At 66.5% G+C, this 26071-nt stretch overlaps 1 protein-coding gene across 2 annotated transcripts in view; it reads right to left on the bottom strand.

Moving 5' to 3' along the window:
* EXD3 (exonuclease 3'-5' domain containing 3) overlaps nt 1–26071 on the bottom strand; it is a 46121-nt gene that overhangs the window by 9403 nt on the left and 10647 nt on the right. For both annotated transcript variants that reach the window (XM_036306919.1, XM_036306920.1), the window contains 14 exons: nt 22699–22752; nt 21651–21790; nt 17943–18043; nt 12739–12812; nt 12604–12642; nt 11220–11386; nt 10785–10908; nt 10361–10571; nt 10140–10249; nt 9627–9789; nt 9405–9553; nt 8582–8743; nt 3480–3533; nt 3152–3283 (listed from right to left, as the gene is read on the bottom strand). In XM_036306919.1, coding sequence (XP_036162812.1) covers nt 3152–3283; nt 3480–3533; nt 8582–8743; nt 9405–9553; nt 9627–9789; nt 10140–10249; nt 10361–10571; nt 10785–10908; nt 11220–11386; nt 12604–12642; nt 12739–12812; nt 17943–18043; nt 21651–21790; nt 22699–22752 — 1680 coding nt within the window. The remainder of the gene's footprint in view (nt 1–3151; nt 3284–3479; nt 3534–8581; nt 8744–9404; nt 9554–9626; nt 9790–10139; nt 10250–10360; nt 10572–10784; nt 10909–11219; nt 11387–12603; nt 12643–12738; nt 12813–17942; nt 18044–21650; nt 21791–22698; nt 22753–26071) is intronic.

Genomic DNA, 26071 nt, shown 5'->3' with positions numbered 1-26071 from the left:
GTCCAGTCTGGGGCACTCGGGGCCCAGCCCCTGTGACTCTGACAGCTCTGGGGCCTCCACGCCAGCCGCCCCGCCGGCTGCTGACCGGCCTCTGGGCCCCAAGGCCCCTCCCTCCCGCAGCCTTTGTGCCTGTGTGACCCCAGGGGCACCGAGTGTGGGAACTGGGCTGGGGGCCTGAGCACAGTGGCCGGGAGGGTGGGGCCAGCACTCCGAGCCTCTTCCTGCCTGTCCCTCTGTCTGGGGCTGGTCGTCAGGAGAGGCAGGTCTCTGGGCCGGGGCGGGGCCAGCACGGGCATCCCACCGCCCGCCAGCCTGGGCTCTGGGTGTGGGCACTGGGAGCAGCTGCCCGGAGTCCCCCTCACATGCCACTATCTGGGGGCCCCCTTCCGGGGCCACGTAGCTGACATCCGGGACCCCCTCCTGCGGGCTGGGCGCTCTCGCCGCGGGGACTGAGGGGCAGTAAAAATAGGCGCCGTGCCGGCCGTGTCAGGGTTCGTGCGCAGGCTTTTTTTAACTCAAACTTCTTTGATAAAATATTTTCCCATGGACGGCACTGGGAACGTGCTCCTGGCAGCGGCCGCTGGCGGACAGTCCCGGGCCCGATGGCCAGCTGCGGGCCGCATCCCGCCCTCCGCCCATACCCACCTGCGGCTCGCAGGGCTCCCCGTCCCACCGCCGGCGGCCCAGAAATCGCCTGCCCGTGCCCAGGGCACCCCCACGCACAGCGGCCACTGCCGGGGGTCAGGTGCTGGGCGCTGGGGGTGCAGGGCTGCAGGCGCCCCCGCCCCGCTGCCTCTCCCACCTTCACGCACCCCGGGTGCCCGGCCCCAGCCCGGACGGGAGGCCTGCTCTGGGAGCTCGTGCACTGAGTGTGTTTCCCTCTGGGAACGGCACCAAAATAGCAGAAGGAAGGGAAGGGATGGAAACGACCGGCGGGAGCTCTCCAGGGAGGCGGCCAGCTCTGGCCAGGGCGGGGCAGGGGCTGGGAGCCAGCGTCCAGGGCACTCAGGCTGGGCTGGGGGTGCGGGCGGCCCTGCTGCGGACACAGCACAGAGGCCCCGTGGGTCAGTCTGAGGGCACCGCTCTGCCGCCAGCGCCCTCTGACGTCCAGACAGTGTAGGAGCAGACCCAGCCTCGTGCGGTGCAGTGCGGGTGGGGGCAGGGGCCGCCTCAGCCTACCTCCTGGCGCACCGTGTGGCGCCGGTTCTGGGAGTTCTGGGCCTGTCGGCGTCCCCCTGTGAGGGCCTGGGGCCCCTGGCCGCCCTGGGAACAGCATCTCCCGGGCACTGGGCAGGGCGGCGCTCAGCTGTCCCCAGCTGCTGCTGGGAGGGCCACACAAGGGGCTCGGAGCAGAGTGGGCTGGACCGAGGCCTGAGGCCGCCTGGACCCCACAGATGCCCCTGCCACTGGGCAGGAAGCTGCTGCTCCTGCGACAGGGACCCGGCTCTGGCCTCAGCACTAACGCACACAGCGCGCCTCCCCCTCCCCTCCCCACCCCCTCCGCCTCCCTGGTCACTAGGCGGGGTTCAAGTTAGAAACCCTGGCTTCTCAGAGACCCCCTTCTCTGCTCACTTGGCCCTGTCCCGCCTTTCTGGGGGCCTGTGGATCCTCCAAAACACCTGCCTGGCACCCGGGGGTCCTGCCCGGGGCCACCTGCCTGTTTCCTCTGGGGCTGAGCCCGCTGGGAGCTGTGGACAGCTGTGCACTTCAGTGGCTCCCCAGGCCCGAGGGTCCCCACTTCCTGACAAAGCCGACTGGGTGCCATCACCTGCTGCCCGGGCAGCGCCAGCCCCCACTGGGGCCACGCACACAGGTCTCTGCCTGAGAACCCACCCCCTCCCGCCGTGGCCTCTTATGCGAGTCAGGGCAGCTGCACTGTCCCTCCTCCTCACCAGTGACCACGTGCAAACGGGATGGTGGCAGGGCCCCCGCTGGGCAGCGAGTTGGGGGCTGAGGCAGCCCAACCCCCTTCTCGTGTCCCCACCCCCCTCCCCACCAGCCCCAGGGCTCAGCCTGAAACCTGGGAACCTGGCCGCACCCGTCAACCCTACTGACCCTCTGCCCTGCGGCGCCCACCACAGCTGCACACAGCTGCACGCCCTCCCCTCCTGCCCTGTGGTCAGGCACTCCGAATCCGTCCACTTCTGCCGAGCACTGCCTGCCCCACAGCCACTGCGGGGCCACCAGGGGGAGCTCTGCCTCCCAGGGGCGGAGGGTACAGCCTCCTGACGGCCCCCTCCAGGCCTGTCCTCCAGCTGATGGACATCAGGTTGCTCCCCAGCTCACGCTTCCCAGGGAGCCAGAGGGGACTTCCTCCCAGCTCCCCAACTTCCTGTTTTCTCTGAAGCTCATTAACGCGCCTCCCGCTTCTGGGAGGCCCTGGGGCCTTGACAGCACCACCCCCCTCTGCTGCACACAGAGGCAGCGAGGCAGCGACAGGGTTCCTGTCCCCCGGCCGCAGGGGAGGCCGGAGTGGCTCCGCTGCCTGTGGCCCCGTGGCCCCGGCAGGGCAGGGCCCGCCTGCCGCAGGCCTCCCCTTCCTTCCTTCCTCACACTCGGAGGGGCGGCCGGAGGGGCTGCTGCCGTAACCAGCCCGAGGCGGGCTTGGCGGGCCCCTCCTCATGGGGGCCTGGATTCCAGAATGTTCTGCGCCAGGAGGCCTGGCCCAGCCCGCAGGACCAGCTGAAAGGCTGCACCCCCTCAGCCAGACAACCCCCAGGCAGGCAGGGGCTCAGCGCTCAGAGGCCCGGGCGCAGGGCGGGTGAGTCAGCACAGGGCGCCCAGCCCGACCCCGCTCGGGTCTCGACCCAGGATCCGGACAGTCCCGGGCGCTGGGATTTCCTCACCCGGCCTCCGGATGTCGGGTGGACCCAGCCAGAGAGGACTTCCAGGCTTCCTTCCCTCCCCCCGAGGCCCTCGAGGCCGCCCGGCGCAGGGCAGTCCAGGTCTGACAGACATCATCGCATCGGAGTAGCTCCCTTGCCCGCAGCCCGTACCCACCTGGCGTGGGGTGTGGGGATCGGGTGGGCAGAAGAGGAGAAAATGACGCAGTGGCGACAGCTCAGATGAGCAGAAACGCCAAGGCAGGTGGCCTCGGTGTCCAGCCCCCTGGCAGGACTCCCGGCCCGAGGCCGGCCAGGGCGCGACTCACCTGGCAGCGGCTGAAGACGTCTGCGTGGGTGACGCGCACGTTGAAGTGTCTGAGCACGGCCTTGGCCTGCTGCGGGGCCTTGAGGCTGCAGTCCACCCAGAGGCAGCGCCCAGCCCCGACCTGGGACCGGAGCTGCGGAGAGATCGGCGCTGAGCCCAGAACCGCCCCGGCCGCCCTGCCCCCGGCCCCCCAGCCCTGGGCCCCCGGCCCCCCAGCCCTGCCCCCGGCCCCCCAAGCTTCCCCTCAGCCCACCAGGATGCCAGAGGGCCGCTGGCCCACAGCAGAGCTGTGGGGGGTGCAAGGGGCGGGGCCCACAGGGGGTCCTCACCGTGTGGTACGGCAGCCCCGACGTCAGGATGATCCTGCCCTCCTGCCTGGCCACCTGTGCAGGAGGCAAGACCACCTGGTGAGGGCACCTGCCCAGGACCGGCGGCTGCTGTCCCGAGGTGCCTCTGCCCGGGACCAGGGCAGCCGTGGGCCCTGCAGCACGAGGCCTGGGAGCTGCCTCTTTGTGTAGATTTGGTCTTAGAATCATGCAAAGATTTTACGTGACTGCAGACAAAATTAAACTTAAAATGCAATCTCTAAATATCCAGGGGAGGCGAAAGAAATGAGCCCCAGAGAGAGGTGCCCCAGCGACAGGGAGACCGCACACTGGCCACTCAGCCCTGGGCCACGCACAGACCAAGGCGAGCACCCTTGGGAATCCCCGGTTGGCGACAACGCTGCAGTCACCTGAGTGTCCGTGTGGAACGGCGACAGTGCTGATGCTACTGAGAGGAGGAGATGTGGGTTAAAGCCAAACCGACTATGCAACCAGCCCCAGATCTGAATGGAAGCCTTCAGTCCAGCTCCTGGTGTGTTACACGTATGTACGTATGTACGTATGTACCACACATATGTACGTATGTATTTCATCCCTCTGTCTACTGCAGAGGCCTGGAAACAAGAGCCAGCCCTGTGCCCTGGCCGGTGTGGCTCAGGGATGGAGCATCAGGCTGTGCACCGGAGGGTCCGGGTTCGATTCCAGTCAAGGGCATGTACCTGGGTTGCAGGTTCCATCCCCGGCCCCGGTCTGGGGTGGGTGCTGTGTCTCTCTCTCACATCCATGTTTCTCTCTCTCTCTCTTCCTCCCTCCCTTCCACTCTCTCTAAAAACCAATGGAAAAAAGACCCTTGGGTGAAGAGTAACAAAGAAATGAAGTCCACCCGGGACTTGATGGACTGGGCCACCCCCTGGGCCACAGAGCAGGCTGCACACACACCTGGAAGCCGTGAGCACAGCCCAGTCAGGTCAGAAATCCGTTTTAAAAGGAAAACTGAAAGGCCCCCGACCCCACGTGCTCTGGAATTAAAAACACCTTCTGAGAACTCTTAAGTCAGACACGTGATTGTAACAGACACTCAGACATGACCAGAACTGGGAAAAATGCACTGCGCTGAACACGGGACTTCAAGATACACTTATGGTCTTGACTGTTTACATCGTAAAATTTAAAAGGCTGAGAATTAAAGAGCTGAGCACTCCGCTCGGAAATAACCCCAAAAGCAAAGGAAGGAAACGATAACGATAAGAACAGAAGTTAACGAGACAGAAACCAAAACGCAACAGGAGGACCCGCAGCGCCCGGCTCGTTACGGAAAAGACGCGTGAGGCAGGCAGGCCTGAGGCTGCCGGCGCGAGGCGGGCTCTGCGGGCGTCACGGGTGCCCCCGGCTCCTCGGAGAGGCCCGGCCACTGTCCCCTTTGACACCTGGAGAAAGGCCCAGTCGTCAGCGTGACTGCGGGGCCTGGGGGTGGACAAGGAGCGCCTGTGGGAGGCTCCGCGGCCCTCGGCTGCAGAAAGGGAGAGGAGGGGAAGCCCCTCTTGTCTCTGAGGCCTGGGGACAAGGTGACGGAAAGGAAAGTTCCGCCTGGACAGGCTCCTGAGATGGGGCCTCTAAACAGGGACTGCCTGATGGCCAGCATCGCCCCCTCCCGGGCACCGGGCATGGCCCATTTCTGCCATGTCCACCTGCGATCCTCGAGCCCTCTTTCCGCTGGAGGCCATCAGATCGGAGGCCATCAAGTTGGAGGCCATCAGACTGGAGGCCATCAGATTGGAGGCCCATCAGACTGGAGGCCATCAGATTGGAGGCCATCAGGCTGGAGGCCATCAAGTTGGAGGCCATCAGACTGGAGGCCATCAGATTGGAGGCCCATCAGACTGGAGGCCATCAGATTGGAGGCCATCAGGCTGGAGGCCATCAGATTGGAGGCCCATCAGACTGGAGGCCCATCAGATCGGAGGCCATCAGACTGGAGGCCATCAGACTGGAGGCCATCAGATTGGAGGCCATCAGGCTGGAGGCCATCAGATCGGAGGCCATCAGACTGGAGGCCATCAGACTGGAGGCCATCAGATCGGAGGCCATCAGGCTGGAGGCCATCAGACTGGAGGCCATCAGATCGGAGGCCATCAGACTGGAGGCCATCAGACTGGAGGCCATCAGATCGGAGGCCATCAGACTGGAGGCCATCAGACTGGAGGCCATCAGATCGGAGGCCATCAGACTGGAGGCCATCAGATCGGAGGCCATCAGGCTGGAGGCCATCAGATCGGAGGCCATCAGACTGGAGGCCATCAGATCGGAGGCCATCAGGCTGGAGGCCATCAGATCGGAGGCCATCAGGCTGGAGGCCATCAGATCGGAGGCCATCAGACTGGAGGCCATCAGATCGGAGGCCATCAGACTGGAGGCCATCAGATTGGAGGCCATCAGTCTGGAGGCCATCAGATCGGAGGCCATCAGACTGGAGGCCATCAGATCGGAGGCCATCAGATCGGAGGCCTTCAGATCGGAGGCCATCAGACTGGAGGCCATCAGATCGGAGGCCATCAGACTGGAGGCCATCAGATCGGAGGCCATCAGATGGAGGCCATCAGATCGGAGGCCATCAGACTGGAGGCCATCAGACTGGAGGCCATCAGATCGGAGGCCATCAGACTGGAGGCCATCAGACTGGAGGCCATCAGATCGGAGGCCATCAGATCGGAGGCCATCAGGCTGGAGGCCATCAGATCGGAGGCCATCAGATCAGAGGCCATCAGATGGAGGCCATCAGACTGGAGGCCATCAGATCGGAGGCCATCAGACTGGAGGCCATCAGATTGGAGGCCATCAGACTGGAGGCCATCAGATTGGAGGCCATCAGATTGGAGGCCATCAGGCTGGAGGCCATCAAGTTGGAGGCCATCAGACTGGAGGCCATCAGATTGGAGGCCCATCAGACTGGAGGCCATCAGATTGGAGGCCATCAGGCTGGAGGCCATCAGATTGGAGGCCCATCAGACTGGAGGCCCATCAGATCGGAGGCCATCAGACTGGAGGCCATCAGACTGGAGGCCATCAGATTGGAGGGCCATCAGGCTGGAGGCCATCAGATCGGAGGCCATCAGACTGGAGGCCATCAGACTGGAGGCCATCAGATCGGAGGCCATCAGGCTGGAGGACATCAGACTGGAGGCCATCAGATCGGAGGCCATCAGACTGGAGGCCATCAGACTGGAGGCCATCAGATCGGAGGCCATCAGACTGGAGGCCATCAGACTGGAGGCCATCAGATCGGAGGCCATCAGGCTGGAGGCCATCAGATCGGAGGCCATCAGACTGGAGGCCATCAGATCGGAGGCCATCAGATCAGAGGCCATCAGGCTGGAGGCCATCAGACTGGAGGCCATCAGATCGGAGGCCATCAGACTGGAGGCCAATCGGAGGCCATCAGACTGGAGGCCATCAGATCGGAGGCCATCAGATCGTAGGCATCAGATGGAGGCCATCAGACTCGGAGGCAATCAGACTGGAGGCCATCAGATCGGAGGGCCATCAGATCGGAGGCCATCAAATGCGAGGCCATCAGACTGGAGGCCATCAGATCGGAGGCCATCAGACTGGAGGCCATCAGATCGGAGGCCATCAGAATCGATAGGGCCATCAGATGGAGGCCATCAGACTGGAGGCCATCAGATCGGAGGCCATCAGATCGGAGGCCATCAGGCTGGAGGCCATCAGATCGGAGGCCATCAGACTGGAGGCCATCAGATCGGAGGCCATCAGACTGGAGGCCATCAGATCGGAGGCCATCAGACTGGAGGCCATCAGATCGGAGGCCATCAGACTGGAGGCCATCAGACGGAGGCCATCAGATGGAGGCATCAGATCGGAGGCCATCAGATGGAGGCCATCAGATCGGAGGCCATCAGACTGGAGGCCCATCAGATCGGAGCCATCAGATCGGAGGCCATCAGACTGGAGGCCATCAGATCGGAGGCCATCAGACTGGAGGCCATCAGATCGGAGGCCATCAGACTGGAGGCCATCAGATCGGAGGCATCAGGATGGAGGCCATCAGATCGAGGCCATCAGACTGGAGGCCATCAGATTGGAGGCCATCAGGCTGGAGGCCATCAGATTGGAGGCCATCAGATCGGAGGCCATCAGGCTGGAGGCCATCAGATTGGAGGCCATCAGATCGGAGGCCATCAGACTGGAGGCCCATCAGATTGGAGGCCCAATTTCAGAAGCACTTGGAGGACTTGGCCTGAGGACCGTGCTTGGAGCAGCTGGGCACCAACCTCTGTGCCACATGGAGTCGCCCAGAGGAGCAGAAGCCATAAACACGTGTAAACGGACTCACTGCCAGGGACCGTCCCTACCGGGGACACCGAGCCCACACGGGGACGCTCCTCACTGTGGCTCCTGTGGGGGTGGCTGAGGCTCCGTTTTGCCAAGACCTTGGAGAGAGCCTGGCCCTTGGCGCCGCGTCCTCTGACCTTCCGTCCTCACGTGGCCACTCAGCCTCCTCTCCAGGCCACGCCTGGGAAGCGGTCACTGCATGGTGCCCTCCTGCCACCTGGCCAGCAGGCTCCCGGCTCGGGGCAGTGCCCTCCCGAGCCCCCGGCTGGTGCTGTGTTTGTAAGCGTGACCCCAGCTCTCACAGAAGGAACCGAAAGGGGGCTCACGTGGCCTTTCATACGAAACGCCCGTCCGCCCCTCGGAGTTCCAATGGGGATGCGCCCCTGGGAGGTGAGAGGGATGCGAGGGTTTCCAACGCTAGGAACGTTCTGGGGGGAAGACGCCACCTGCTCACGGGAGCGGCGAGCCGGCACAGTGGGAATGGGGCCGCTGCTCGCGGGCACGGGCGGCAGACGCACGGCTGACGGGGTTCGGGGAGACGTGGGTCAAGCTGGCCCACAGATAGGATCAGGAGAGGGTCAGCCACAGCTGCGGCCGGGGCTGCAGGGGCGTGGTGCCCTTGGCCCGGTGGCGTCCACGCAGCGGCCGCGGCAGCACCACACACAGCCCTGCGCCCAACAGAGCCCGGGGGATGGGACATGGGACCCCGCGAACGGGACACGGGACTGAGGGCCGCATGGAGCCCTGCCACCCACCTCGGCCGCCCGGCGGTGGTCCTCGCTGTTGCCCAGCGCCAGCACGTCGGCGCCCAGGAGGCGCAGGCTGCGCGCCAGCCCCTGCAGCATGTTGTCACACACCACGCGGAAGGCCCGGGCCGGGATCTCCGGGACTGCGCCCTCGACCGCAGCCGCCGGCACCTGCAACACAGCCCCACTCAGCAGCCGCCTGTCACCGGGACTCGGGGAGGGCGGCCCCAGGGCTGTGTGGTGGTTTGTTGGTTTTTTTAAAAAAATATTTTGTTGATTTCAGAGAGGAAGGGAGAGGGAGAGAGAGAGAAACATCAATGAGAGAGAATCATGGACCGCTGCCTCCTGCATGCCCCCTGCTGGGGATCAAGTCCACAACCCGGGCCTGTGCCCCGACTGGGAATCAAACCATGACCTCCTGGTTCACAGGTTGATGCTCAACCACTGAGCCACACAGGCTGGGCTGGTCGCTTTAAAAAAAAAAATTTGTAAAGAGAATCGTGAGCAATGAGCTCGATGCAGAAAACAGATAAAATGACAGTCACCCACACTAGATCCCGAGAGGACCCTGCTCGGTCCCTGGGGGTCCCGTGGGCCCTGAAGTGGGGTTCACGGAGCAGAGCACAGCCAGATGCAGCCCTGGACCTCGTGGGGGCCAGGGACACCAGGCCTGTGTCGGGAGGGGCTGGGACCCCTCCAGGAAATTGCCCATGCTCTGGGCTCCTGCTCTCCGGGTGGAGGAACCCAGGCCCCCCACCCGGGGCCCCCCCACCCCGGGCCTCCACCCTCACCAGGACCCAAGAATGCGGTGGAGGGACCCCGTCTCCGTCACCTGCTGGGGTGGGGCGGGCGGCTCCGGAGCCCCCGGCCTCTCGCAGTGTCCAGGCCTCGGGCTCCTGGCCAGGTCCCCCACCAGGTGGCAGCGGGTGGGCTCCCGGCACAGCGCCCAGTACACCTCCAGCAGGCAGTAGGCATCGGCAGCTGGGGGCAGGGGCAGCCTTAGCCTCCCGCCAGGGGGTGCGGGGGCGTGGGGCAGGGCGGGCAGGGCACGTACCAGCGTACAGCAGCTGCCCCTCGGCCAGGGGCCGCCGGTTCCAGTTGGAGAGCTGCTGCGACTTGTCCAGGGGCTTGCCCAGCACCTGCTGCACCAGGAGGCTGAGGCCCCGCGGCCCCTGAGCCTGGTCCACGCCCGGGGCAGGCACATCGGCCTCCCGAATCTGCGAAGACAGGGCCCTGGTGAGGCCACCCAGGGGAGGATGGCACGGCCCACGCCCTCGCTGCCTGGCGCACAGTGGTCAGTGCGAGGACGGAGGGACAAGGGTGGCAGAAGCTGGCTGTACCGGGGGCTGGGGCTGGGGTCCCTGCCCACCTGTCAGCTCTGGGTTTGTGCTGAGAGCTCCTGAGAGGAGCCCAGAGCAGGGCTGGCTCTGGGGAAATCGGGGCACAGGCAGGGACGCCCTCGGGGGACCTGCCGACTGGACCCTGGTCACTGTGGTCCGGGGCAGGGCTGGGGTGGGAGGGCCTGAGAGGACGGACCAAGCCTGTGGGCCGCCCGCCCCGCGCTCACCTGCCCGTGCACCGGCAGCAGGTCCAGGCCCCCCTGCAGCTGCTCAGGCGCGAGGGCCAAGGCAGGGCAGGAGGCCGCCAGCCTCTTCAGGTCGCCTGCCATCCCATAGCCTGTGGGCAGGCCCAGAGGGTGATGGGCACCAAGCCAGGGGCCAACTCGCCCAGCACCGGCCCCCCTCCCTGGGGTGGGCGCGGCCGGAGCTGGGGGCAGACTGCGCTTACCCAGCTTGGTGATGGACGGGTCTGAGAGCAGCCGGGACACCAGCCCGGAGAGGGCCCGGGTCGCCTGCCCGTCCACCGGCTGCGTGAGCGTGAGCAGGTCCAGCAGGAACACGCGGCCCTCCACGGCCACCTGCATGAGTGACGCTGGGGGTCGGTCCCAGGCGCCGAACGAAGGCCTCCACTCCAGGTCAAGGCCGACCACCTGGCCGGGCTGCAGAGAGAGGCGGCCTGAGCGGGTACAGCCGGGTGGGGGTGGGGGGCTGTTGGGAGGCCTGGCCGCCCTGTGAGCCCCGCGTGTGCGGCGGCCCCTCCCTCCGCACAGCAGGGCCGAGCCGTCAACCAGCCGGTGCGTGTGCCCTGCTGTGGGGCGTGAGGATGAGGCAGGTGTGGAGAGAGCCTCGAGGGGCAGCCCCTGGCGACCCACCTGCAGGAGCTCGGCCTCGTGCCTGGCCAGCTCCTCCCATGAGGCCAGGACGCGGACGTCCTCCCTGGCGATGGGCAGCTGGTAGTGACGGCCCGCCGTGTCCTCGAGGGGCGCCTTGGCCGTCCTGGGAGGAGGCAGCGCTGCACCTGGTGTCCGCCCCCCCTCTCCCCCCCACGTCCTGGCCTGGCTGGGAGGGGCCTATCCTTCGTCCTCCTCCCACAGGCCTCTGTGGGCGTGAGAGCTTCCTGGGGTGTGCGGCCCTGACGCGGGGCTCCCCAGGAGGGACCCCGTCTCCCGTGCGCTGCTTGTCTGCTCGCTGGGAAGGGGTGTGCACATGCTTTCTGTTTCTGATTTCCAAACCACTGGCATATAAAACCCCAGGGACAGGGGCCCAAGGGCGCGTCCCCCTCGCTGGCCCCCAGCCTGGGGGCTCACCTGCCCTGGAGCCTGAGCCGGCAGAGCTCCGTGGCCACTGTGGCCGGCAGCCACTCCTCGGGCAGCGACAGGTCCAGCGCGCACCGGGCCACCGTGGCCGCATCGTTGCGAGAGGTCAGCAGCCGCAGCAGCCGGCCCTGCAGCCACTCGCTGGACCCCACCAGGCCCTGGGGACAGGCAGGATGGGCTGTACCGCCTGCTCTGTGGGCGGGGAGGTGGGTGTAGACGCCCGAAGCCCAGCCCAGACCTCACCCTGCAGCCGGGCGCAGCCTCAGGAGGGCTCTCTGTCCTGAGCCGCGGCGGCCGCTGCACCCACAGCCGGTCGACTGTCCCCTGCCCACCCTCCGCCGGCCCCTCTCGCTGCCATGCTCGCGGGACCGGCCAGCACCTCCTCTCAGCCACGGGCCCTGCCACCAGCCCGTGGTTGGGCCGCGCTCCTCCCCCCTCCCCGTGGGCAGCTCCCCGCCCCCGGCCGCCCCACACCGCATCCCGAGTGGGAGCAGGGACTTCCCACCAGCATCCGCTCAGCCCGGAAGCCCCCGGGCCGCCCCCCGCCGTCCCCGCACGGCTCCGCCCCCAGCAGGCTGGGCTCCGCTTCCCGCAGCCGCAGGTTCCCACGCGGACAATACGTGGAAACCCTCCGCATTCTTCAGGATGTCCGCTGCCCCTCGGCCGGCTGGCACCCGGGGGACTGCCTTCCGGGCCTTGCCTGGGGTCCGCATTCCTCTCCGGTGACTCACACCCCCTCTCCCGCCGCCCCCCTCATCCAGGGCAGCTCAGCACTGCCCCCCACTGGATGCCACTCAGGACACCAGACGGCGTCTGCCCATCTGGGAGGGAGGTGACCAGCCCCATGACCAGGCCCTGTGCACACTGCACCGGTCCCCACAGACCCCCCCGCCTCCAAGGCCACTTCAGCCCTGTGGCTGAGATGACCCCGGGGTCAGGGGGCAGCCCTGTGGCTGAGATGACCCCGGGGTCAGGGGGCGGCCCTGTGGCTGAGATGACCCCGGGGTCAGGGGTCGGCCCTGTGGCTGTGATGACCCCGGGGTCAGGGGTCGGCCCTGTGGCTGTGATGACCGCAGGGTCAGGGGGCAGCCCTGTGGCTGAGATGACCCCGGGGTCAGGGGGCAGCCCTGTGGCTGAGATGACCCCGGGGTCAGGGGGCGGCCCTGTGGCTGAGATGACCCCGGGGTCAGGGGTCGGCCCTGTGGCTGTGATGACCGCGGGGTCAGGGGGCAGCCCCGCCTCCAGCACGGCCTAAAGGGCAGAGGCTGCTGGGAGGGCCCTTCCTTGGCACCTGCTTGCCCACCTGTGGGGCCTGGACCACAGGCCTGGCCTGCACAGTGAGCGCCCCCCGCAGGCCGGCCTCCCGCTGACTCACCCGCACGAAGTCGGCCCAGTCCTCCTGAGACAGGCTGCCCTGCGGGGACACCAAGGGCCTGTTCCAGCGGCCGCTCCGCACGCGCCTCACGGCCCCTCCCCCCAGGCCCAGGCCCGGCCTGCGATGCACACGCACCTCCACAAACCGCTTGTAGCACAGGTAGCGCAGGGCAGCCAGGCGCTGCTGGCCCACAGCGTGGGGACACGACGCTGCAAGAGAGGGCGGCTCAGCGCCGGGTCTGCGGCTCCCACGGCCTCACCCCGCTCCCCACGGCCTCACCCCCTCCCCACGGCCTCACCCCCCTCCCCAAGGCCTCACCCCCCTCCCCAAGGCCTCACCCCCTTTCCCACGGCCTCATCCCCCTCCCTCTCCACAGCCTCAGCCCCCTCCCACGGCCTCACCCCCTTCCCCACGGCCTCACCCCCTCCCCACGGCCTCACCCCCTCTCCCCTCTGCAGCCTCGGCCTCCGCTGCCTCCACCTATATCGGCCGCTCGTCAGGCCCTGAGGGGCCTCGATGCCAACCGGCAGAGCTCACAGCCCCGCGAGGCCGGCGAGTAAGCACCAGGATGGGGATCACGCAGCCAGAGAGGAGAGATGCTCTCAGAGACGAGCGGGGAGCCCGGCCGCGGGGCCAGGGGCTGAGCGTCGACCTAGGAGCCAGGAGGTCACCATTCGACTCCCGCTCGGGGCTCAGGCCTGGTTGTGGGCTCGACCCCAGTGGGGGGCGTGCAGGAGGCAGCCAACGAGTGATTCTCTCTCATCATTGATGTTTCTCTCTCTCCCTCTCTCTTCCTCTCTGAAATCAATAAAAAAAATATATTAAAAAAAGATGAGAGGTTAAATGTCTTTGTAACGACACATTTCCACCCGCCCGCGGACTCAGGTCACACACAGCCTGGCCTCTGACCACGATGGGGTGAGCAAGCCCAGCCCGGCAGGTGACGGAAAAGTCACGCTGCTGGGGCCCCAAAGCACATTCCCAACCAGCCCGTGGGCGACGGAGGAAGTCACGGTGGGAACTGCCTTGGGTTAAACAACAATAAAGGCAGCGCTCTGACCTTCGGGGACGCGCTGAGGAAGGAAGGAGGCTCAGCCTCGGGTTCAGTGGGCGGGGCGGGCATTCAGGAGACAGGACCAAAACAGCCAAAGGCAGGACAAGAGAAGCAAAACTCAACACGCGGCAGGCCTCACACGGCCACCTGCGGAGAGAACGTCCGCCCACCGACCGGAGGAGAAGCCAAACCACCGCTCCCCCCACCGCCTGGTGGAACGAGGGGCAGAGCCGCGAACAGAGGTTCCAGGAGGACCCGCAGGCAGCAGCCACGAAAGGTGCCGACGCCACTCCCACCCGCCGCCAGCGGGAGCCACGGGCCTCGCCTCGCCCGCTGAACGGCCGCACGAAGGACAGGAGGCACGTGCTGGCGCGTGGGGAGGAAGGGGCCGCGTGGCGTGGCTGGGGGTGAGAACCGGTCGGCTGCGAGGCGAACAGCACGGAGGTTCCTCCGTGAAAAGCCAGATCTCCCTTAGGGCGGCCCGGCTCTGGGCACGCACCCGGAGGGCGTGAGACCGGGTCGTGGAGAGACCCCCGCCCGCCCCAGGCTCACGGCAGCACCCAGGGTCCAGGCACGGAGCCACCAAAGTGCCCATCAGCCCACAGGCGACAGACGTGGGTCACACATACACGGACCGTCACTCAGCCTTTCGAGAAGGAAAACAGCAAAACGGAGGAGTCCTGCCTTTACTGCCATGAGGTCACGGGCCGTGCGGCACTGCGAGTGGAGTCTGACCCTCCCGGTCCCACAGAGGAGGGGAGGCTGCGGGGAGGTCGGGGAGGGGTGGCTGGGGGGTGGGAGATGGATGGAGGACGTCACAAGGTCCACATTCCAGTTCAAAGAGAAACGACGTCCGGGGTGAGGCACAGCAGGGTAGCCGAGGTTAACAACGCCTGCACCACACAGATGTTACACGCTCCCACACGGGAAGAACCTGCACCACCCAGACGTTACACGCTCCCACACGGGAAGAACCTGCACCACCCAGACATTACACACTCCCACACGGGAAAAACCTGCACCACACAGACGTTACACGCTCCCACACGGGAAGAACCTGCACCACACAGACGTACATGCTCCCACATGGGAAGAACCTGCACCACACAGACGTACATGCTCCCACATGGGAAGAAACCTGACCACACAGACGTACACGCTCCCACACGGGAAGAACCTGCACCACACAGACGTACACGCTCCCAAACGGGAAGAACCTGCACCACACAGACGTACACGCTCCCACACGGGAAGAACCTGCACCACACAGACGTACACGCTCCCACACGGGAAAGAACCTGCACCACCCAGATGTTACACGCTTCCACATGGGAAGAAACTGCACCACACAGATGTACATACTCCCACATGGGAAGAACCTGCACCACCCAGATGTTACACGCTCCACACGGGAAGAACCTGCACCACCCAGACGTTACACGCTCCCACATGGGAAGAACCTGCACCACCCAGATGTACACTCCCACGGGAAGAACCTGCACCACCCAGATGTTACACGCTCCCACACGGGAAGAACCTGCACCACCCAGACGTTACACGCTCCCACATGGGAAGAACCTGCACCACACAGATGTTACACACTCCCACACGGGAAGAACCTGCACCACACAGATGTTACACGCTCCCACATGGGAAGAAACTGCACCACACAGACGTTACACGCTCCCACACGGGAAGAACCTGCACCCATGTAGCTGAGCTCACTGTGGTACCATCTCACAGCGCAGACACAGCGAGTCACCGCGTCGCACGGCTAAGGCCAGCAAGACGCTATAGGGCCGTCGCATCTCAAGCAACACCCGGGACAAAGCCAAGAGCGGGTCCTCTGAAAAGCTAAGCCTCCAGCGACCGGCCAGGAGCGGGTAATGGAGAGAGACGGCCTGCGCCGGCCTCCCGACGCTGTGATGGTGAAGGCTGTGGGGCGAACGCAGGCGGCGCAGCCCAGGCCGGACTGCAGGCACATCCTCGACTCTCCACGGCCGAGACGGGGCCGCCCGCACGACTCCAAGGAAAGGAGCCGCCCCCAGGCCGTTTCTACCCAACTTTGAAGGAAGAAAGAATTCCCACCCCAGACACGTGTACTCCCAGAAAGAGGGCTGGGGTCCGTCTCACTTCCAGAGTCCGCGCAGCCGCAGACACAGCCCGGCCCGGTGCCCCCGGGGCCACGTGAACACGGACACGGACCGCCCTCCACACAGGACACAGCCCGGCCCGGTGCCCCCGGTGCCACGTGAACACGGACACGGTCCGCCCACCACACAGGGCACAGCCCGGCCCGGTGCCTGAACACGGACATGGACCGCCCTCCACACAGGACACAGCCTGGCCCGCTGCCTCTGGGGCCACGTGAACACGGACATGGACTGCCCTCCACACAGGACACAGCCCGGCCCGCTGCCTCTGGGGCCACGTGAACACGGACATGGACCGCCCTCCACACAGGACACAGCCCGGCCCGCTGCCTCTGGGGCCACGTGAACACGGACATGGACCGCCCTCAACACAGGACGCAGCCCGGCCCGCTGCCTCTGGGGCCACGTGAACACGGACACGGACCGCCCTCCACACAGGACACAGCCCGGCCCGGTGCCTGAACACGGACATGGACCGCCCTCCACACAGGACACAGCCCGGCCTGGTGCCTGAACACGGACACGGACCGCCCTCCACACAGGACACAGCCCGGCCCGCTGCCTCTGGGGCCACGTGAACACGGACACAGCCCAGCCCGGTGCCCCCGGGGCCATGTGAACACGGACACGGACCGCCCTCCACACAGGACATAGCCTGGCCCGGTGCCCCCGGGGCCACGTGAACACGGACACGGACCGCCCTCCACACAGGGCACAGCCCGGCCCGCTGCCACTGGGGCCACGTGAACACGGACACAGCCCGGCCCGGTGCCCCCGGGGCCACGTGAACACGGACACGGACCGCCCTCCACACAGGGCACAGCCCGGCCCAGTGCCCCCGGGGCCACGTGAACACGGACACGGACCGCCCTCCACACAGGACACAGCCCGGCCCGGTGCCTGAACACGGACACGGACCGCCCTCCACACAGGACGCAGCCCGGCCCGCTGCCTCTGGGGCCACGTGAACATGGACACAGCCCGGCCCGGTGCGCCCGGGGCCACGTGAACACGGACACGGACCGCCCTCCACACAGGGCACAGCCCGGCCCGCTGCCTCTGGGGCCACGTGAACACGGACACAGCCCGGCCCGGTGCCCCCGGGGCCACGTGAACACGGACACGGACCGCCCTCCACACAGGACACAGCCCGGCCCGGTGCCCCCGGGCCACGTGAACACGGACACGGACCGCCCTCCACACAGGGCACAGCCCGGCCCGCTGCCTCTGGGGCACGTGAACACGGACACAGCCCGGCCCGGTGCCCCGGGGCCACGTGAACACGGACACGGACCGCCCTCCACACAGGGCACAGCCCGGCCCGGTGCCCCGGGGCCACGTGAACACGGACACGGACCGCCCTCCACACAGGGCACAGCCCGGCCCGGTGCCCCCAGGGCCACGTGAACACGGACATGGACCGCTCTCCACACAGGACGCAGCCCGGCCCGCTGCCTCTGGGGCCACGTGAACACCGACACAGCCCGGCCCGGTGCCCCCGGGGCCATGTGAACACGGACACGGACCGCCCTCCACACAGGACGCAGCCCGGCCCACTGCCTCTGGGGCCACATGAACACGGACACGGACCGCCCTCGGCACAGGGACAGCTGGCAAGCGGCCTGCTGCCCAGGAACGCAAGGCTGGTTTAACACGGAGAGCTCAGTCCAGGGTGCCCGCCATGTCCCAGACCAAACGGGAGAGGCCACGCCATCCTGAGGTGCAGAGGGTCCGTGATAGACCCACAGCCCTGCCTCTCCAGGAAACGAGTTGAATAGGATTCCCATAATCAAGTAAATAAGGGGAATCCACAAAACTCCCTCAGGAAGACTCTGGTTTCGAGGGGAATGGAAGGAAGAATGCCCGTGACCACAGTGATCACCCAGGGGAGGAGGCAGGAGTGGGGGATGGGATCTGGGGGAGGGGTGCAGCGCAGGCCCCGCCTCCCAGGATCCTGGGTGGGCAGAGGGGCTCACAGACCCCCTGCTGCTCCGTGACCAGGCCCCAGGGGAGGGCAGGTGAGGGGAGCAGGCAGAGGCGGGAGGTGACGCTGGGTCAGTGGGTCCTCGGTGGCCTGAGCCACAGGCGGCAGCAGCCCCGGGTCCCTGAGCGCAGGTGGGAGCCTCACTCACCTGGGTCCAGGCCGAAGCGCTTCTGCAGGCGCAGCACCTGCCGAGTCAGCGCCCGGGGCCGCAGCTTCTCCAGCGTCAGGGGGGTCGCCTGCGGGTACCGCCTGTAGGAGAGACACGGCTCCTGCCCAGCCTGCTCTCTGTCTAATGGACACCTGTCCGGCCCGGCTGGTGTGGATCAGCGGTTGAGCGTCGACCTCTGAACCAGGAGGTCAGGGTTCCATTCCCAGTCAGGGCACAGGCCTGGGTTGTGGGCTCGATCCCCAGTGGGGGGCGTGCAGGAGGCAGCCGATCGATGATTCTCTCTCATCATTGATGTTTCCATCTCCCTCCCTCTCCCTCCCTCTCTGAGATCAATAAAAATCATAAAAAAAAAACCCCAACCCTGTAAGATGTTCATTCCCATCAAAGTCACCCAGATGCCGTCTTAAAGGCAGGTAGTTCCTCGGGGCTCACAGGAAAGGCGGCGGTCACCGCACCCGCCGGCTCAGCCCGGCTCAGCCGCTGGACCCCGAGCCTCAGTCACACGGCTCACTGGGACCTCCCGACGGCTCAGCGGTGGGTGTTCGTGTGCACGTCTCGCCTGGAAGGACCCCCCCCCCCCCCCCAAACACAGGCCCTGCGAGCTCCCAGGTCAGCCGGGCCCTGCAGTCACAGCATCACGACTGAGCACCCAGTGAAGCCGTCTCCTCCCCGAGGGTGGACACTGTCGGGGGTGTGGCTTCCTGGGGACCGAGCGCCCCCCTGGGGACCGCAGGCCCCGCAGGGATGTGTCCCTGCCCCCCTCCAGGCTGCACATCCCAGAAGCTTCCCTCGATGGGGCCGGGCTGGGCGTGTTTCTGGAGACGTGCGTGTCCCAGGCTGTCCTTGTCCTCCGTCCCGTGAGGGCGATGGGCCGAGGGGCCTGGGCTGGAAGGACCCCAGGTGGGTGGCGCTGCTCCCAGGAGGCCGTGTGCTCCGGCTCCTCCTCAGGTTGGGCCCCATCCTCCCGCTGGTAAGGGCTGGCTGAGCTCCGTGCACGCCTCCCGCCCGATCGCCCTCCGTCTTCCTGGGATTCCCATCCTGTGATGCTGGGCCTTCTTGAAAGAATTTCATTGTTTTTCACCTTTTCCCCCCGATTTCCGCACTCGGAGGATCCCTTCAAGTGCATCTTCCAGCTCTGAGCTCCGCACTGCCTGGGGCCATCAGGGAGCCGGTCCTATGTGAGGAGGCTCCCGTTGAGCCGTGTGCTCACTGCAGACGCAGGGCCCGGCCCCGCAGGTCCCAGTCCAGCCGCTGCGATTCCCACGTTCGCTCTTCAGCGCCAGCGAGGCCCGTGCCCGCACCCTGGCTGTGCTCCCTGCCAGGAGGCCGTCTGAAGTATAAATGCATTTTATTGATTTCAGAGAGGAAGGGAGAGGAGAGACAGAAACATCGACGACGAGAGAGACTCATGGATCGGCTGCCTCCTGCACAGCCCCCACTGGGACCGAGCGCACAACCTGGGCCTGGGCCCCGACGGGAATCGTTACTGTGTCACAGCAGCTTCACTGCCCTGAGCCCTGTGCTCCACCTGGTCATGCCCCGTCACGTCGCTGTCCCGCGGCCTGGGCTGTCCCCCCGTCACGTCGCTGTCCCGCGGCCTGGGCTGTCCCGTGGCCTGGGCGGAGCTGGCCTCACACTGTGGAGTCTCGCCCGATTGGCTGCTCTCGCTCAGTCACATGTGTGTGAGGTTCCTCCTTGGCCCACGGCGCCTGTGGGAAGGGGCCTGGCCATGGCTGGGGGGGCGTCAGTGCTGACTAACCCGTCTGGATGGACTGCGCTCACCATCACCTGTTCCGAGGGCATCTTGGTAGCTCCCAGGTGCTGCGACTTTGAGCAAAGCTCCCATGCGCCCCGCTAGCGGGCTGTGTGGACGAAGCTGGCAGCGCCTTCGGGTGAACCCCGAGGAGCGCCGGTGCTGGTCGCACGGGGAGGGTGCTTAGCGGCGAGAAACCATCCCGCTGCCTTCCTTCCAGAGCGTCTGCACTCCTGCACCCCAGCAGGGGAGGCCCTGCGCTCCGTGTCCTCCCAGCGACCGGGGTCGTCGGGGGCTGGCGTGGCCTTTCTGGGGGCGCGGGGGCGCATCCCATCGCTGTTTCCATTTCAATCCCTTGACATAGATGGAACGTCTTTTCATGTGCTCACTCCCACCTTTTCTGGAAATCCTCACCTGAGGATATGTTTATTGATTTTATTTTTTGTTTGTTTACCGATTTTAGAAAGAGGAGGGAGAGAGAGAAAGACAGAGAGAGAAAAACATCGATCAGTTGCCTCCCGTATGCACCCTCACCAGGGATCGAACCCGCAACCTGGGCACATGCCCTGACCGGAACGGAACTGACGAACTTTGGGCGCCCAGGACGATGCCCCACCCACTGAGCCCCAACTGGGCTGCGACTCCCGCTACCCCTCTAGGCCCCGCACCGCGATCTGCTCGCGGAAGTTTCGTCAGCATTTCTGTGTCTTGTCCCTGATGCTGGACGTCAGCTTTCCCTCCCCGACACCCCCTCCTGCTTCCTGGGCGTCTGCCGGCGGGAGCGCTCGCCCTCACACCCGGAGAGAAGTCACCGAGAAGCCGTCGGGGTCTGAGTTGTCTCCGCGGTCCAGTCTGAAGCCACGTGGCTGCTGTGTTAACACAGGACGATCCCATCTCCTCCTCCTCCCAGGGCTGCTTGTGGCAGGTTCTGTTTTTCTAGACTTCGGTCTCTTCCATCTAAACGTCCGGCGTGGCCACGGTGACCGGCCTCTCTCGTGGCCGTGGAATGTCGTGGGGCCCGCGATGCCATGGCCCTGAGGAGGCTCGTTGGCACTTTCTCCTCCGGCACCTCCTGCGCTGGCATCGCCCTCGCCTCGTCCTCAGACGGGGCTCCACGGGGACGAGGATCCCACCGGCTGCCCCTCCCGCCCCTCCACCCACTGGAGACGCAGCAGGTACGCAGGCACAGGGCGCTCCCTCCTCAGCCTGACCCCCAGTCCTGGCTCCTTCAGGGAGAACGGCCCTGAGAAACCGAGGTCCGGGCGGGCACCGCTGAGCGATGCCACTGTTCCATGCCCTTTCAGAGCCCAGAGCTAGGAAACGTTAAATTCACTCATTTAAACCAGTGTCTGCAGTAAATTGAACTCCCCACCCTGCCCCCCTCACAGGGGAGCCCAGCTGTGACATCACACCGCCATGGGACGGGCAGCGTGGGCCCCACAATCGGGAAGAGGATGGCAAGGGGCGAGACACCTGGGCTGCGTGGGGGTGGCGGGCGCGGCAAGGGCCTGCTCCAGACTGCGTCACCCTCAGGCCACCTGGTGCATCCCTGTGCCCCACGCTCGGGTAACACCCTCGTATCTCACATGCATGTACACATGTGCATGCACATACGCGCACATGTGTGTGCACACAGCCCCACGTGTGCCGCCTTCTCTGTGTGCGGGGATGGAGTGCACGGCAGGCCCCGCTGAGAGTCGCTAGGGAAGGGACGGAGCCGCTGGACAGGCCAGCTCTGACTCGAGCTGCAGGCCTCAGGGCATCCACTCTCACCCAGTTCCTGCCGGCCCAGCCTCTGGCCTGGCCTCACCCTGCTGCCCTGGCTGCAGATCGCCTGGTGCGAGCACGTAGCCGTGCGTGTGGCTTTCCCAGTGCCTGCCACCTGCGCCCCGCCCTGACCCCCCCCCCCCCCCCCCCCCCCACCCAGGACTCACCTGGCAACGACGCTGATGTCGAAGCCAGGCCGGCACCAGGAGTCCATGAGGGTCAGGAGCCTCCACTGCAGGCCCGGGAAGCCATCCACATAGCGCTCCACGAGGCCCAGCTGGTCCTGGAGCAGCAGCGGGGCGCTCATCTGTGGGTGGGAGGGCAAGGGGGCACACCTCAGGCTTGGCCCGGCCTGCCGAGCCCCACCTCCCTCCTCGGGTGCAGGGAGCAGCCAGCATGTCAGAACCACAGGGCCCAGGCCCATCGGCGGACCTGCCCCGGGGAGCACAGCCCAGCGGCTCAGAGCCCCTGGGTGAAACCTGCACATGCGCACACCCCAGCGCACACACATGCACGGACCACAACTCATGCATGAACACACGTGTGCCTGCACACACACTCATATGCACATGCACGGGCCCCTGCCGCTCTGGGCCTGGTCCCTGCGGCTGTGGTCCCATGTCCATGATGAAGGGCGGGTCCTCGTCTTCACGGAGCTGCAGAGCAGCATGGAGACCCCCAGCAGCAATGGCCCCGTGGCCCAGAAACGCCGGGCCTGGGCAGGAGGGCGTGCCCGCACACGGCCTGCCGCAGCCACAGACTGCAAGCTGCCCGGTTCCACAGGCACCCAAGGGAGCCCCTGCTGTGGTATTGGACGTGGAAACGCCAACCACTCCCCTGCCAGAACCAGGCCTCAACCAGCCCCTCGCTCCTGTCAGCACCCCCCATGCACCCTCAGAGGTCAAGCTGTCCAGAGCCCAGGCTGGACGGAGGCCCCCCCAGGCGGTCCTCACAGGACCCACCCCTGGGAGCCCCGGTGGCCACCGCAGGGCAGAGGCAGACTGGTGCAGGGCTCCTGGGGCTGGCCACGCTCTGAGCATCTGACACTCAGGGGCACTGGCGTCCCTCCCCGCCCGCCTCGAGGTCCCCCTCACACATGACCCCTGTCCTCTGGGCCCGGCCCGCCTGGTGGGAGCCAAGCCCAGCAGCCGCCCGCCGACAGGCCTGGGCTGCATCCAAGTTGGAACCTGGCATTTGCATGAGAAAGACACTCACCATTTCAACGTCCAGTTCTGGCTGCAGACGCAGCTTCGTGCCCAGCATGACAGCCTGGCGAACACAAAGGAACCGTCACACTGGGCTGGGGACAGGCAGCCCTGGAGGGGCGGCCACCCTTCTGCAGGGACGCAGCGAGGGCTGCTCGTCCAGCCGCAAGGCCCCCAGGCCAAGGGGCCTGGCCCCTGCTCTGAGCCAGACTCTGCATGGGAGGGGGCGGCAGGTGGGGACAACCCCTGTGCCGTCCCTGGATGGGGTCTCAATTGGGGCTGGACCCAAGTGGCCCAACCCGGGCCTGCTCCTGAGTGGGTAGAGGACGGGGCGGGGGGCAGAAGCCCTCATCACGTGCCCTGGAGCCCAGAGCCGCCCCGGGACCTGCAGAGGAAGAGGCTCTGGGCCGGCGGCTTTGTGGGGGCAGCTGTCCCTCAGACGGGTGGGGGGGGGCAGGGGGCGTGCGCTGGGGCTGGTCCCTGACCTCGGGCCCTGGACAGAGAACACGCCGGGTCCTGAGCGCCCGCACGTAGCGCAGGCCATGCTATTAATACTTTCCATACATCACGCTCCCATTATGAGCAAAAATAACCACAGGGCAGCCGCTCGCCTGCAGGCTCACAGAAAGGACGAAAATAGCGGCTGGGAAAGGCTCCCCAGGCCTCCGGCCGGATCTCAAGGGCAAGGCCAGGCCAGGGCCTCTCCCAGTGCACACTGACCCCTGCCCACAGCCTGGCCGGGCTCCAGCGATGGGTCTCCACCAGCCTCCTGGGGCCCAGGGCCGAGAAAGGGGGCACAAGGTGGCCGGGTGGGCATAAGGCCAAAGGAGGCGGTGCAGAGCCAGGGGAGGGGGCGCAAGGCCAGGGGAGGGGGTGCAGAGCCAGGGGAGGGGCCGTAGGGCCAGAGGAGGGGTTATCAGCGCTCAAGTCAGGTGGGTCCAGCTCCTCTGAGGATGAGACCACCTCCCTCAGGCCCCACTCTCCATGGGCCCCCACCCATCCAAGACGCCCCCTGAGTCCTGGAGTGAGCCCTCAGGCCTAGTGGGGGTGGCCTGGGCTGCAGGTGGTCAGGGGAAGGCCACATGCAGGCCAGGCACTGCCCCTCCCTGTTCTCCAGCCCCCGGGCTCCCTCCTCTGCCTGCCAGGACTCCCTTCACCCCAAGGAGCCAGTGGCGTCCGGGGGCTGCTGTGCCGACACCCCACCTGCCCACTGCCGGGGGCAGGGCCTCTGCCTGGGGTGGGGCCAGTGTGGCGGGCGGGCTGTGCTCGAGCTCAAGCCTCTCCTGGGAGGGGCATGCCCTACCTGCTGGCCGTACACGACTCTCTCAAAGGGTTTTCCCTGCTCATCCCCTGGTCTCTCCAGAGCAGCCAGCTTCCTGCCCAGGCACAGCCAGCGCTCTCCGTGCAACCTGGGTGCCCTCTCCCGGCCGGCAGGCGGCCAGGCGGCCTGCTCTGTGGCTGGAGGTTGGGCTGGGGGAGGGCACAGGTCCAGGGGGAGGCTGTCTAGTCTCACCCAGCCACGGGAGGGCGCCCTCACTCCATCTGGGGCGACCACTGTGACCTGGGGGACCGCTGGTAGCAGAACCGCCTCCTCCAGGAAGGCCCCCTAGCCCAGCCCCATCTTGGGCTTGGGTGGGGGTTTCCCATGGTTCTGCTAGATTGACTCTGGCTGGGCTTAGAGTCAATCTCTGGTCATTTCTGTACGAACTGCACCTGAGGTGCGACCGGCCAGACTGCCTGGTGCCTGGTCACGTGGGTGTCCCAGCAGGTGTGGGAAGATCACTGCCCGCCCAGGTGCCTGCAACCGGCCTCAGACCCAGGTCCAGAGAGGCACAGGGGTGGGAGGGCCTGGGCCCCGCAGAGGGAACTGCCCAGGGCTGAGTCGCCCGGCCCCTGCCGGCCTCTCTGACCTCCGCACAGAAGACCAGAGCCGGAGGGCCAGGGCGGGACTGTGGGAGCCTCACCAGACAGGCCCAGAGCTGCTGCCTTTGGGGAAAACAACTGAGAGGACCCACAGGGCCAGGTGGCCACGGTGGGAGGGAGCCTAGCGCCCGGGCTGCCCGTGGCAGTGGCCTCGGACCCAGGACGCCGCCTCCCACCTCTGAGGCTCCGCTGGGCCTGGAGCCAAGCCTCCCCTTTTAAGCAAAGCTCTCTTTTTACCTTGATAAGCTGTTTAAAAAATGTAAATAAAATAACTCCGCAGACAAAAGCGGGCATTCATCCGGCCCAGAGCCAACCGCCGCCGGGACATGAAATACCGCGTCGCATTGAGCGGGGTGCCCGCTGCTCCGCGGGCTGAATGCGCCTCGGCGCGGGCACTGGAGCGTACACCGCCCGCGGGACAATGGCCGCTCTGCGCAGCAGGGCCTGCGGGGGACAAGGGCCCCCTTTGTGTGGGAGCTGCCTCGGAGCGAGGAGGCGCAGTCAGCGCCAGACACTCTGAAAGGCCTGAGTGTAACAGGAGACGCGGCCACGGCCGCCTCCTGCCTCCCGCCTCCCGCGTCCTCCGGGCGCAGCCGCCATTCAGCCTGAGAACGGCTGAGCCCCACGAGCAGGGGCCGCCCCGCATTGTCCCCGCGGCCATCCTGGTGTCCAGACGCGAGCCCGGGGCTGGTGGCAGGGAGCCCAGCTGCCCGCACCTCCTGGCCCCCAGTGCCTACTTTCCCGTGAGCCTCCTCACCAGGACGGGCTCTCGGGAACGAGGGCCGGGCCCACGCAGGGGCAGGGTCCGGCCTCGGTGCCCGTCCCGCCCTGGCCGCCACGGGTGTGAGGTCAACGCCGCGCCCTGTCCCTGGTCAGGCTCGTCTCTGGGCCCAGGAGGCCGTGGTGTGGGAGCAGGACTGTCTCTGATCCCCGGACACTGGACTCCTCCCTCCATGGGAGCCCCGCACCCGGCCCTGCCCGCACCTGCACCAGGACCCCGGCTCGCAGCCCTGCCCCACGCCCCAGGCTGTGGCTGTCAGATCACGGCTCCCCCAGGCACCCTGCACCGCAGCACAGCTCAGCCGCCGCCCAGGCACCTCCCGCTCCCTATCGCCCCACGGGGACCCGAGTCCCCAGGAGCCGCTGGCCAGGCTCCCCTCCCATCTCCAGGCTCACAGACAGCCCAGCGAGCCCCCAACACCAAGCCTCGATCCTCACCCTCCCTCCTCATCCAAGGCCCACGCTTCCAGTCGCTTCTGTGACCGCCTTCCCCCCAGCAGGGGTCAGAGGACGCCTCTTGGGCACCACACGCACAGCTCACACGGGCAGCCTCACCCACACGGCCAGTGATCTGTGTCCCAGGTGCCAGCCCTGTGGCCCCCACTGAACCTCCGTCCAAAACAGGAGCGTGATGCTGGGGGCTGGCCCCGGGGCTGCTGGTGCAGGTGGGATGCGGGTCC

This window comes from Myotis myotis, unplaced genomic scaffold (assembly GCF_014108235.1).
Source record: "Myotis myotis isolate mMyoMyo1 unplaced genomic scaffold, mMyoMyo1.p scaffold_m19_p_44, whole genome shotgun sequence".
NCBI classification, from domain to species: Eukaryota; Metazoa; Chordata; class Mammalia; order Chiroptera; family Vespertilionidae; genus Myotis; species Myotis myotis.
Note: the sequence above shows the minus strand (reverse complement) of the source record. Positions and strands in the feature narration are given on the sequence as shown.